This window comes from Glycine max, chromosome 12 (genome assembly GCF_000004515.6).
Source record: "Glycine max cultivar Williams 82 chromosome 12, Glycine_max_v4.0, whole genome shotgun sequence".
In the NCBI taxonomy this organism is placed as follows: domain Eukaryota; kingdom Viridiplantae; phylum Streptophyta; class Magnoliopsida; order Fabales; family Fabaceae; genus Glycine; species Glycine max.
Genome location: NC_038248.2, coordinates 6,963,565 through 6,977,202, shown reverse-complemented (window position 1 = coordinate 6,977,202; position 13,638 = coordinate 6,963,565). Strand labels below are relative to the sequence as shown.

The 13,638-nt window shown below is 30.0% G+C and overlaps 1 protein-coding gene across 2 annotated transcripts; it reads left to right on the top strand.

Annotated features, from left to right (window-relative positions):
- Nucleotides 1-7,572: 7,572 nt before the first annotated feature.
- Nucleotides 7,573-10,557, top strand: LOC100810932 (tRNA dimethylallyltransferase 2). Of its 2 annotated transcripts, XM_041007450.1 has the most exons (5): nt 7,573-7,751; nt 8,259-8,592; nt 9,191-9,266; nt 9,371-9,532; nt 10,284-10,557. In XM_041007450.1, exons 2-4 carry the CDS (start codon nt 8,284-8,286, stop codon nt 9,490-9,492), a joined length of 507 nt encoding a protein of 168 aa, XP_040863384.1. In that variant the 5' UTR covers nt 7,573-7,751; nt 8,259-8,283; the 3' UTR covers nt 9,493-9,532; nt 10,284-10,557. The 2 variants fall into 2 exon arrangements, with proteins under 2 accessions (XP_040863384.1, XP_040863383.1); XM_041007449.1 differs by having other exon boundaries at nt 7,573-8,592.
- Nucleotides 10,558-13,638: the final 3,081 nt, after the last annotated feature.

The window sequence follows — 13,638 nt, the reverse complement described above, 5'->3', positions numbered from 1 at the left end:
AATTTGTGGTTCTATTGTATTTTGCAGACTTAATTAGGAAATGTGCATTGGACACCTAAATTCTGAACATTTACACAAATTCTTGTCATTTTTATTTGAGATGTGCCGATTCTGTCATCAAAAGCAAATTGAATACTTGGAAAGATCTAGTTAAACTAATCCACGCTTTCATGTTTCAACTTACGTTACTGATGTCACGAATTCAAAAGTTTACCATTTTAATAAAGTTGAGAGACTCGTTTTTTTTTTGGTTGAATGAAGAGACTCGTTTTATTACTCGGCATTTTGCACATTACCAAATATAAAATGTACACATATACTTCCAGATTTTTAGCATAGAAAATGATTTGTATATCATCTACACGAGAAAAAAAATTACATTTTTATGTTGAAAGGATCGAACTTCGTGTGTTTCTGGGAGCTCTCTAACTTTGTTCATTATGTTTGACCCTTTTTTTTTTATTTTATCTTATTGGGACTCTTTTTTCTATAGGGAGAGATCAGTTCATGAGGCAATGAGCAGATTTAAAGGGACAAAAAAGAGTTGTCCATAAATTAACGTTTGAAAATCAGAAAAAAAATCAAATTTATATATGTAGTAATAACTAACGCAATTATGCGAGGATTAATACAAAATAAATTTACTTTTAATACCCAATGCTATAATAATTTCATCTTTTTTTAAGAGTATAATGATTTCATCTCTCTAAGTTATAAAAATTTAGAAAAAGGATAAAATTTAGGAACAATTTCTTGGGTGCTTTAAGTATTGATGTCTAATTAAAATTTGTGTTAGGGCACCATGGATCTAGGTTGACTTGAGACTCCAACAGAATCCAACGAGAAATTCTGGGTTAGTTCGGATTTCAAAGTTACAAAATATCATATCTTTTTTTTGGTAATGACAAAATATCATATCTAGATTTGGCCCAAAAATATCTAATTTTTATATGTTGTGTAATTTATTTATACTCATATAATTCTGAGTTTCGAGCCCATACAAAATTTTCTTTCATTCTATTGCGATGTTTTTTTCTTCAATCTCCCTTATTTTTTCATGTTTTTTAACAATTATTTTATTAATAGTTTTGATCATCTAACTCAAAGTAACTTGAACATGTTCCTGTTGATTTGGTAAGATTCACTTGACAGTTGAAGGAGAAAGAAAGAGAAAAAAAATTGTGAGTTTGAATTTTTACTAAAAAAACTAATAAATTAATAAATTAACAATTAATATTTATTGATAATTGTTTTTAATTTTATATTTATAAAAATTGAACCAATTCAAATTTATTAATATTAATGGTTTGAATTTAAATGTCCTCTAAGTTCAAGTTATGCTCACCCTAATTTGAGTTTTATCTTATAACTTGTGTTTATCTTCAATGCAAATTTAAAAATAATTTTTGATATTCAAAAAATTGACTTCAAAGTTGTTTATACTTTTTATTTAAATTTAAAAATGTTTTACAGTGAACTTGAAATTTACTACTATTTTTAAATGCAATACAATTAAATAAATACATTCTATATTTATTGAGCATACGAATCAAACTGACATAAAGTTATTTGAGTTTAATTTAATCTTTTGAGTTTAAACTTATAAATATAATTGAGTTAAATATCTGAAGAAAAAAATTGGTGTAATAGTCATACTAACATTTATCTCATGTGTAGGATAATATAGTGGCTAATGTTACAACATCCTTCAAACGTCAGGGGTAAAATTTTTTAAGAATTTTTATTAATTGTCAATTTAAGACATTGTCACATTGAGATATGCTTTATGTCTCTATCTGAATTTTTTTTAAAATAGTTAAAGAAAGTAGTGATATCTATTATATTTTGAAGGTTAATGAAGGAAATAAAAACAATTATACTTCCTCTAGGATATATATAAAAGCAAAAATAACTAAATTCATATTAGACCAACATCATTTAATTTTATTAATTTCAAATAAAAAATAAAGTTATTTCTAAAATAATATTCATTGAAATTTGATATGATGAATAAAAAAAGTCTTTAAAATTAAAATTAAATAAAAAATATTTTAAAAATAATAAGATTAAATATGATAAAATTAGTTAAATTTATTTATATTTAAACCCAACATATAAGATTATGTTTTGCTTATATATGAATCTAGAAAAAAAATATATTAAGAATAATTTAAGAATAGAATATGTCTACAGAAATAATTATTTTTATTAATAGATATAGATTATTATTATTATTAATATTTGATAAGGAGGGGATGTAAGAGTAAGTCTAAAGAATTACTCTTAAACTGAGCCCTTTATTTCCTTTTAATCCAAAGATCCAAATTATGTTGAAGCACGTCACCTTTGTCTTGCATTGTGTTGCCTTTCTCCTATCATTCTTAGTGGACCTTTCATATTATCGTTTTCATCTCCTGTAACAATCTCCATAACTAGAAAGTCTTCAAGCTTTTCAACAGTGACAACAGCTACACTCCCTTCATCCGTAACAATCTTCATAAGTGGAAGCTCTTCTTTCTAGTTCTCTCCCTCATGCGAACAGTCCCCACTCCTTTTCTTGCGAACAAACCAATTATTGTATGATGTTAATGCCACCCATTTCACTACACTGCCATCACCACTTCAATTGAAGACACCACCACCTATTCCTCTAAGAATAGAAAGTCCCATCCCAAATTGTCGTCATCCATAGTCAACCCTGTTCATGCTCTGTTCTAATAAACGTTATGTAGCCATAGTTCAATCTTGTTCATGCTCTTAAACATTCGGTACCCATATTTTGTAGTTATCCTATTGTTGCTTTATTAAAATATTCAAACTCACTATGTTCATGTTTAATATAATATGATTTCGACACGCTCTGTTTATTTCTATTTTTTGTAAATAACTTAAAACACAAGAACTTTATTTTTTTTCTCAAATTCTTATTATTGAAATAGTTTAGCTTTCTATAGAACCTGTCTTGTTCAGTGACAATAGATACTTTCGATAATTGTGCAAGACAAGAAATTGAAACCATGCCCACGGATACATGGACTTCCTTTGAAGAGGTTACACCACCAGATTCTTCAAATGTTGGTGAAGAATTGAATATCGGACTTGTGTTGGGATGGAGTTTGAGTCTATTGAAAAAGTTAGAAAATTCTATACTTCATTTGCTAAGAAGAATGGTTTTGGATACGTGTTCAATCAAGTAAAGCAAAGATAACAAATATTGGTATGTTGTAGAGAAGGCGAACACAAAGTAAAAAGTTGTCAGGGGAAAAAAAGTGCTCAACTCTTCGGAAAGGTTGTCAAGCTTCAATTACTATTTCAAGAGGAGATGTAGAAAGCAATTGGGTTATTAAATCATTCAACAATGATCATAATCATGTAATGCTTAGCCCAAAAGTGTGTGCTATATGAGGTATCATAAGAACATGCGTGCTGCTGCAAAAGTTCTTGTGAAAAAATTTGAGGATGAAGGATTACCTACGGTGAAGGTTGCTATTGTTCTCAACAATGGTGACTCATCTTTCTCTAATAGAGATAGTTGGAATCATATAAAAAATCTTCGAAGGAAGAATCTAGATGTTGGAGTCATTGAAGCTGTTTTCAATTATTGTAAGTGGAAACAAGTTGAAAATCCTAATTTTTTTATGCAATCCAATGTGATGAAGAGTCTCAGATGGTAAATTTCTTTTGGGTGGATGCTAGAGCAAGAGTAGCTTACCAACAATTTGGAGATGTTATAACTTTTGCCACTACATATAAAACCCCTAAGTATAGTATGTTGTTTGCCCCATTTACATGATTGAATAATCACTATCAGTCAGTTTTGTTTGGTTGTGCCTTATTACAAGACGAGTCAGAGAGCACTTTTACATGTTTGTTTAAGACTTGGCTGGAGGCAATGGGTGGAAAAAAAAACCCTGTATCTATCCTAATTGATCAAGATTTAGCAATTGGAGCTGCTATAGCAAAAGTATTTCCAGAAACATGTCATCGCCTTTGCTTGTGGCACATTAGGAAGTTTTCGAGATTCACCTAGTATTCAAATATTTGAAGAATAATGGAAGCACTTAATGATTGGGTATAAATTGGAAGGAAATGAATGGCTTATAGGGTTATACAGGATTAGAGAATCATGGGTACATGTTTACAATAGGAGTACATTTTTTGTTGGGACATATACTACTTAGAGAAGCGAGAGTATTAATGCTTTTTTTGATTCTTTTGTTCATACAACAACAACCCTCCAAGAATTTGTGGTGAAGTTTGAAAAGGCGGTTGATAGCCGGTTGGAGGCAAAAAGAAGGGAAGATTATGAATCTAGGCACAAATCTCATATTTTGAGTATTTGGTCCAAACTTGAGAACCATGCTGCATTTGTTTATACGAGGAATGTTTTAGGAAAATTTCAAGATGAGCTTCGAAAGATCAATCAATATACTAAGAAAAAGATTAAAAGAGACGGCTCAGTTATGTCTATTGAATGTCTAGTTGTTATGATGCTTGACATACCTTTATTGTTGATGTAGATTTGACCTCAAAGATTGCTAAATGTGGCTGCCAACTGTATGAGTTTATAGGAATATTGTGCAAACACATACTAATGATTTTTAAAGCAAAAGGAATTGTTGAAATTCCTAATCATTTTGTTTTGCAGCGCTGGACTAAAGACGCTAACAAAGGTCTTGAAGCCGGTTATACTGAAGATAAATTTGTTGGTGCCTCCATAACACCTAGGATTTTAAGAATGATGCTTGCACAACAACAAGCAAACATATTAGTTGATCATGCTGAAGATTCAGAAGATATGTATAAGTTCATTATTTTACAATTTGCCAAGACTCATAAGTTAACAATTATAATGCAAACAAATTTTAATGATGCTGACAACATGCCTCTTTTGGAATCAGATCGCACAAATGGGAACCAACATTGCACATTGGAGCAAATGAGCAAAGCACCACATTTGATTCTTGGAGACCCAGCATATCACAAAGGGGAGAAAAAAGGATGAGGAAAAAGTGACTCAAAATGGTAGATTTAAGAGTGGGCTTGAAATATCCCTTAATAAGTCATTGGTCAAAAGGAAAGCATACCATGGATGTGGAGTACACGGTCACAACAACAGGACTTGCAAGAAAAAAAAAAGATTAATATTTCAGGTAATATTCATGTTTTCCTATTTTGTTCTTGTTCATGTTTCAAGTTTTGACAATTTTGAAATTTGAATATGATTAGTAGTTAATTACTGTTAGATTAGATTCAGTTATTTTGTACCCTTGTTATTTAGAACTGTTAAATGTAACTGAAATTTAAACATGATTAGTAGTTAATATTTTTCATTTATGTTTTGCAGGTCTATATGATGCAAGACCATTTTCTTAGTTCATGGAAGATACGTGTTTTTATGTCTAGAGGCTATTTTAATTTTTGTTAAAAAAATTATATGTATTGGAATTTGTTTAGGTTAGTCATGTTGATTCTTAAATGTGTAGAGGTTGTTTTGCTTGGTTGAGAACTTTTATTTCCTTTTCTACTTAGCAGTAGCCATCAATGTCATAAGCAGTCAGTATGAAAGATTTTACCATGTTTCTTTGAAGGCTTACCTTGATTATTGGCTTAAATGGCTTATATTTAATATAATGTGTGTTGCATTTCCCCTATATACTGATATCAGATTTGAAATTTTGGGATAATTGATTCACAATATGATATCTAATTCTCTATGACTAAGTATGTGGCTTGGTGATTTTGGGGTGTGTGACACAATATTATTATCAAAATACATGCTGGTGGGTGGGGGATTCTGCTATCAAAACGATGTTGGTGCAGAAGAGTGATGGAAAGGCTTTGTGCAAACGGGTTTGCTGTCATGAAATGTTGATTCTGAAATCAATGATCTAAACATCTGTTAATGCTTATTTTGTTAGAAGGAAATATGTGTTGGGGGTAGAAGTGCAACTTCAAGTTTCAACGTTGTTCCTACGTGATAACATTTTATTCTTTATTATTACAAATTGAAATTTCAGATTTGAGAGTAGTTCTTAATGTTGTCACTGTAATCAAATTTTAGAGTGGTTCTTATTTTATTATAAACTATTCTCAAATCTAGAGTCCAACTTTATTATTACCACGTGTTTCTACAATAATTACTTAGAGACTTTCAATTCAAATGGAAGAAAATTGATACTTTTTATTGCTGTAATTTGACCATTAATAGTTCGACTTACATAGAATGCACCACCCATCACCAATAATGGCTGGCAACTATTACAATGTAGTCATTATCCATAAACAAAAAGTAAGGCTTCTTATTTATCTCTGTTTGGGAATGGGAGATCGAGGAAAGCACGAGGATTTGCAAATGGCGATTTGGATGAGCATGCAACACACGACGCCAGAGCCATTTAAGAAGAGGAAAGAAAGAAACATTTTGCAGAAAATGAAGAAACGAGTTATTATGTTTAGTGAATTAATCCGAACCTTTGGATTAAAAAGAAATAAAGAACTCAAAATAAGAGTAACTCTTTAGACTTAGGGTAAATGAATTCCCTCTCATTTGATAAATAGACAAGCCTTTCCTTCTCAATGCAATGGAGATAATTAACTTTTATTATTAATATTTTTGAAGTTTTGGTATTTCAGTTTATTAGCATTTTTTTTAATATTTTCAGATTATTGATGATATATTGGCACGCAACCACTTGCCTGTTATAGTTGGGGCACTAATTACTATATCCAGGTTGGGATTTGAATCATCAATCATGCATTCTTTGTGTCTCATTACGTTCTTCGTTTTATTTATATAAATTTCTTGTAATGCCTAATAATGTACTTATGTGACTGAGTTCTACAATGATTTTTTTTGGCATTTTTGCTTATTATCCTTCTTTAGGCTCTTGTGAGTCCGTTTCTTCTAGATGATTCTGCAGAAGATATGGATGAAAGCTGTTTAGGTGATCCACCTGGTACATTGCTATGTATTTGGTGTTTTGTTTTTTGCTTTCTTTTTTTTTTTTTTTTTTTTATGTTTCTGTTCGATTAATGTATACTTGACATTTATTATATTTGTAATTTTAGAGGGTCTGGTGACAGTTTATTTGCTGAAGATGACTGTTCAAACAATAGTTATGACATGCTTAAAGATATTGATCCAGTTGCAGCAAATAGAATCCATCCAAATAACCATAGAAAGGTTGGCGTGTAATTTGGTTATTTATTATTTATTCTTCTATAGACATATGAAAATTACTATCTTATTTATGCAGTTAGAGTTACATATACAACAATTCCACGATGTTTTTTTTTCTGTTTATAATTAGTTTAATTTCCATGCATTGTCTATATGTAAAGTTTTTTTTACGTTGTCAACCTATTAAATATCAACTTAAATTTGACTTTTAAAGTAGTTGTCAAAAAAGTCAACAATTTTACTTGATAATCTATAATTGGATAATAACAGTATAAAAAATATTTAAATTATCAGTGTATTTAAATTAATTTCATATACAGTATGAAGCATGTATAAACACGCTTATTAATTTAAGTCTTGCGATTTTAAAGTTCTTGCGTGCTGTACATCGTTTAGAAGCAATATGCCCTTTCAATCCATTTCTGAACATTTAAATTTATATGAAATGCCAAACTAGGGATGACATGTCTACATGTGTTTTTTTGGGTTTCAGATAAATCAATATATTAATTTGTACAATCGCACTGGTGTTCTTCCTAGCAATATTTTTCAAGGAAAGGCAGCAGAGGTTTGTTTTCTTCTTTAGCACTCATCGATCAATTGGAAATTCAATACGATCTCTTTTCCCTTTGTCCATAAATATATGCTTTGATATATAGTGTCTTTCCTCAAGTTATCGCCTTGATAAGCGATTACAATTCACTAATCAGGCTTCCTCACTATTTCCATTTTGTTCTGTTGGTGGAAAATTGATGTGGGCATCAAGTGGATTAATAATGGAAGAAGGATATTCAATTGCTCATGGTTTATTGCAATATGTATGTTGATTGTTATACTTGGGCACCCATTATTTATTGTTCACGCACCAAGTTCAATAAGTGCCGGGTGTGAAGGAGAAGGAGATGAATTAGGAAATACCCAAGTCCTACATCGGCGATCTCAATCCTTTGAATGCAACTTATATATCTATTGGATAACTTCATTTAATGTCAATTGGTTTTAAGATGAAATCTAACAACTTAAGATATGATTGTTGTTTTATATGTGTGGATGCATCTCTCCGTGTACTTGACAGATATGTAGAGCAGAGGGTAGATTGCATGATGTATGAGGGATTACTCAATGAAGTCTACAACATTTATAATTTGAATGCAGTTTATACTAGAGGTTTGCGTCAGGCCATTGGTGTCCGTGAGTTTGAGCCTCTTCTTAGAACTTGTGTTGTCAAAGACATGTATGAAAGAGAGAGGGAATTGACTGAAGGACCCAGCATAGAAAAGGGAGCGACATTATTTAATCGTAATTTGATGGAGTTGGTGAGATCTTCCTCTAATACTGAACCCACAATTCTTTTGGAAGAAGCAATTGAAAAAGTAAAGCTTAATACCCGGAGACTTGTTCGCCGTCAGGTAGAAATGTCATTTGTTTGTGACTTTCTTAAACAAGCATTTTTGAGTGAAAATTTCTTTGGCAGGGTATTCTAGGAAACTGAAAATGTCATTTTTCTGATTTATCTCACAATAGAAAATTTTCAGTACCACTGAGAGATACTTCATCTGAATTTTGACATAAAAGTTTGAAATGCCCTTCGTTCTTTTTCTTTGAGCATTTAATTCACCTGGCATAAGTCTGTACAATATAAGTATTTCTTTGTTTTAACTACAAGACTTTTTGTAGAGTTATTATTAGATTATTTTTTTTGCTGCCTAGAATTAATGTTATTGTCACCTCTGGTTTTATGTAATCTTGTTATCTTAGTAGGGTACACTTTGTGCTCTACTTCATTATTCAGTAATATTTAGCTTTACAAAAAAAGAATTAATGTTATTGTCTCTTGAGCAATATAGCATATTTTGTCACTAGGGACCAGTTAACATAAAAGAGGAAATTATATATTTGATCAGTATTCATTGGTGACAATTACTAAACCCTTCAGCATTGAATTGGCTGGAGTTAGTATGGGAACTTTGAAGAAAGAGATTGATTTTGAAGCTTTGTTCATGACAGAAGAGGATGCTCAGTCGACTGCAAACACTGTTTGGTTGGAACATACACTATGTTGATTCCACAGAATCAATATCAAGTAAGTTGTCTTAATCTTGTTCCTGCATATTTTATTTGTTCATCATTATCAATTAGCTCATTAAATATCCTGGATTACATTGATTTGGTTATTTTCTGTTTTAGGCAAATCAGAAGATGTATGGACCCGCCAAGTGGTTGAATCTGCTGTGGAGATAGTCAAATCTTTCCTGATGAGAATGGAAGCTTGCCATCCACCTTTGGGACGTCAAATGACACTGGGATGAAAATAATCCTAAGGGACCTCTGGACTCAATCATATGCAAGGTCTGCTATATTGTTTTTGAATCAAATTGTCATGAGACATTTGTCCCTTTCATGACACTGAAAAAGATTTGCATTGTTTTGCTTACCTAATACCCTTCAATGACACCTCCTTTTAGTGTGTATTTGGTGACAAAATTGATTTTGAATGAAATTGATTTTACAAAATTAATTATTATATAATTGATTTTGGTAGAAGTAAAAACTACTTCTACTTGCTTCAACTCTATCATAATTTTTTTGCATCATAATTGATTCTACCATGATTTTGAAAACAATCTAAACATAAAATTTGGTCAAAATTAAAGTTGATCCACCTTACCATGGTTTATCATGATTTTGGAGGCTATCCAAACATACACTTACTCGAGAGAAGGGGAATGTGGTAATCCATATGGCCAGTTCTGTGTTGCAAGTTGCGACACACTTCATTTGTAGTCTTGGCGCAATGATACACCACCAACTACAATTCACCATGGAAAAATTTAAGTGCAAATTAAGTTTAAAAGTTTACATTTTGATGCCTAATTTTTTCTCTGCATAAAATACACCGCGAAAATTGAGGCACACAATTTGCCATGTGTGGCTGTATTAGCGTAACAATTGTGAGTTCACCTTATTTTCTTCACACATTCTATTGTCACTTGCATAGATGTGAGAGAAAGGGTGGTGTATAAAATCATTTTTTGCAGTGGTACACAATGGTGCTGCATCATTAAACATACTGTTCTCTTATGAATTTTTCTGTTTACAGGCCTGCGGAGATCGTGTGCTTAGAGGATTACATGAATGGGAGCAACACAAACAAGGTCGTGGGCACCGAAAACGTATTTCTCGTCTCAAGAGTAAGGGGCAAGTTCCTGGTTTTGTGGAAGAGAAGGATGAGTATTCTGCGTGTGAACAGTGAGATATCTTGTAAATTTGAAATCCCTTCCAGTTATGAAATGAAATATATACGGGTACTGTTGTTGACGGCTTGTCATGGCCGTGTAGAAAAGTAAGAGGTTTAGTGTCTTGGGATGAGTGAATTTAAAATTATGAGAATTTTTAAATTTTAAAAATTTCAAATACTAAAATTGAAATTCTTTTATTTTTAAAATCATGTATTTGAATAAAAAATCTTAATATTGTGAGATGAAAGAAAACGAACGCAAACAAAAAGAAGATATGATTGGTGTACTTTTAAAAAGAAGAATACTGATGCGGTATGAAAAGTTGCAAGAGAATCGGGACACGATGATGTACACCATCATATTCGACCACAACATTCAGTCAACGATGTAGGGCATGGCCTAGACCCTCCGCGCCGGTAAGCACCACCAACGTGAGATAGGTAGTGACGGTTGTTCCCTGACTGGCGGTCCAGTTCTACATGTCCCTAACTCTCGCACCCGATCGACGTTTCGCGAACTTGGACAGTGTTTCTTGAAGAAGAGGGTCATCAGCGTGAGGGAAGAATCGCAAGTTCGAGAATGAGATTTCGGAAACTTTCTGATGAAAAGGATGAAAGTTATAAAGGAAATACACAAACATTTCAATTTTTCACATTTTAGAAAAAAATTAAAACTTCATGTTTTTAATTGTTTAAAATTCTATTTTAAAATTCTAAAAATTTAAATTCTTCATAAAAAAAAAACATCCAAACAATGAATTTTAGATTAAAGAAATTTAAATTATATGATAAATTATTTTTCTCATTTAAAATTCTTTATTCAAACACAGTTTAAATGTTTTTTCATTCCTTAGACTATGAATTTGTTTTAATCTTTATATAAGTTTTATTTGCTATTATTTCATGTATTTAACAACAAAAATAGTGGCCATCAAGAATAAATAAAATTTAAGTAGGGATTGCTTTCAAAAATTTAAATCAATCAATTTTTTTTGGTTTGGTGTTTTTTTTTAACCAAACCAAACTAACTCGATTAAGAATGATTTAGTTTGTTGGTCCAATGAGTCTCTTCATTATACAGGTGTGCAAAATGCTGTTTTGTATTTAAAGAAAAATACATGTTTTTGTTCAAAATTTCATACATATTCCTGTCCTAATTAACTTTTTGCACAAAAATTCACACATAAGACTTCGGAGAATAATCTTCATGAAATCCAAAACGAAAACTTTTGAAATGAGATGTAAAAAATCATCACAGATACTGGTTAGAACTTTCATGAGTATAGGATAGTGGTTCTAGTGAAATAACAAGAACATGGTAATGCATCCACCATTGCCAATGGCTTTTCCCTTGAAACCAAAGAAAGGTGCAAGAGAACAAAGAACCCATAGTAGCAGAACAAATAAGGAAGGAATTATTTTGATAAGAGAAGGAATGTGACTGTCATGAAGAATGAGTTAGGGAAGGAATGAAATGAAATCAATGAAGGCTTCGGTTCTTTTATTGTACCACTCACAATCAAAAGTAAGAAATTAATACAAATATTAATAATAAATATCATACTTGATTCGGGACTGAGTTCATTGGGTTTGCAAAACCTGATACTCTAATTGAGTGAGTTTGGAATGGTTTGAGTTGAATCCAACTAGTTGAAAAATTAGAACCAATTAAATTGGTTCTGTTCGGTTTGGATTCACAAATTTCCCATGCTTTTCAAACTGATGCACACCCCGATAACATGATTTATCAAATTTTTAATGATCGATATATTGCACCATCATATCGCTTGTGGTGCATTAAAATTAAATTTATGAAGAAAAAGGAAAATATTTACAAAATTGTTACATTATCTTTAAATTATAAATTATTATGTATAATAAATTTATTAATTTTTATAATAATTACTTTAAAATAACTGTATATGTTTATTAAATTCAATGCTTGTTGTTTACGAAATCCTTCACCAAAATTACGAAAGAATTTGGCCGTGGATCGCAGCATATGTACGTGTGATTGCAATATCGGTGTAAAACCCGTGTATCAAGATTCAAAACTAATTCCTGAATAATGTCCTTTTACTTTTGTCACTTATGTGGAAAAGCATTTTGATTTGCCTTGTTTTGTTGGAATAAGGCTTCCAAACGTGGGCCAATCTACCACAGGGGCAATTTTTTTTTTTTTTTTTTCCATTATTTCAATTAGGGTCATGTTTAAATTATTATTTATTATGAGATAAGTCGAAGATATTACGATGTCTAGACCCGAAGTCGTAACATTCATTATAATTTTTTAATTTTTTTAATTGAAGTTGTAAATTTTTTTATATTTTTTAATTTACAATTTTAAAGTTATAGGTTTTTTTTTTCTTTTTGTTTTTATAACTTTAAAGTCATTTTTTTTAATTTTAAACTGTTTATTTTTTTAGAAGTCGTATATTAAATTACGACTTCTAGTTTATTTTGATTTTATTCAAAATTTTAAAATAATTTTTATTTAATATAATTATTTTCTTAATTAATTTATACATTTTTCTAAAAAAAAATATGTTATATACATTTTTCTAAAAAAATTAATATGTCAATTTTTTTAATTTTAAACTGTTTATTTTTTTAGAAGGGGAATGTATTTTTTTATATAATTTTATTTAATATGTTATATTTTTTTGAATGTTGTTTCATTTAATATATTATATATATACTTTTACTAATTTTAAGAAATTTGATTTGTTTTGCAAATGAAAAAAATAATGCAAAATACTTAAATTTTTTTGAATGATGTCCCACGATTAGTTTTTTTTTTTAGACATATTTCGAGATCTCTTGTAAGGTAGGTGCTTGTTGTCCCCTTATTCTATAACTTCTTCTAAATATTAAATAAAACTAACATTCAAAAAATATATAACATATTAAATAAAAAAGTATATAAAAAATATTAAATAAAACTAATAACAAATAAAAAATAATTTAACATATAATTAATTATTTTATTATTATTATTAATTAAATAAATAATTAAATTAAATCATAAAATTATTTAAAAAACTTTGAAAAAAAAGAAAATAAATTTAAAGTCGTAGTTTAATATATGACTTCTAAAAAAAAATAGCTTATACATAAAAAAATATTTATGACTTTAAAGTTGTAAAATCAAAAAGTAAAAAAAAAAAACATTCATTATGACTTATCCCAAAATAAATAATAATTTAAAAATGACCTG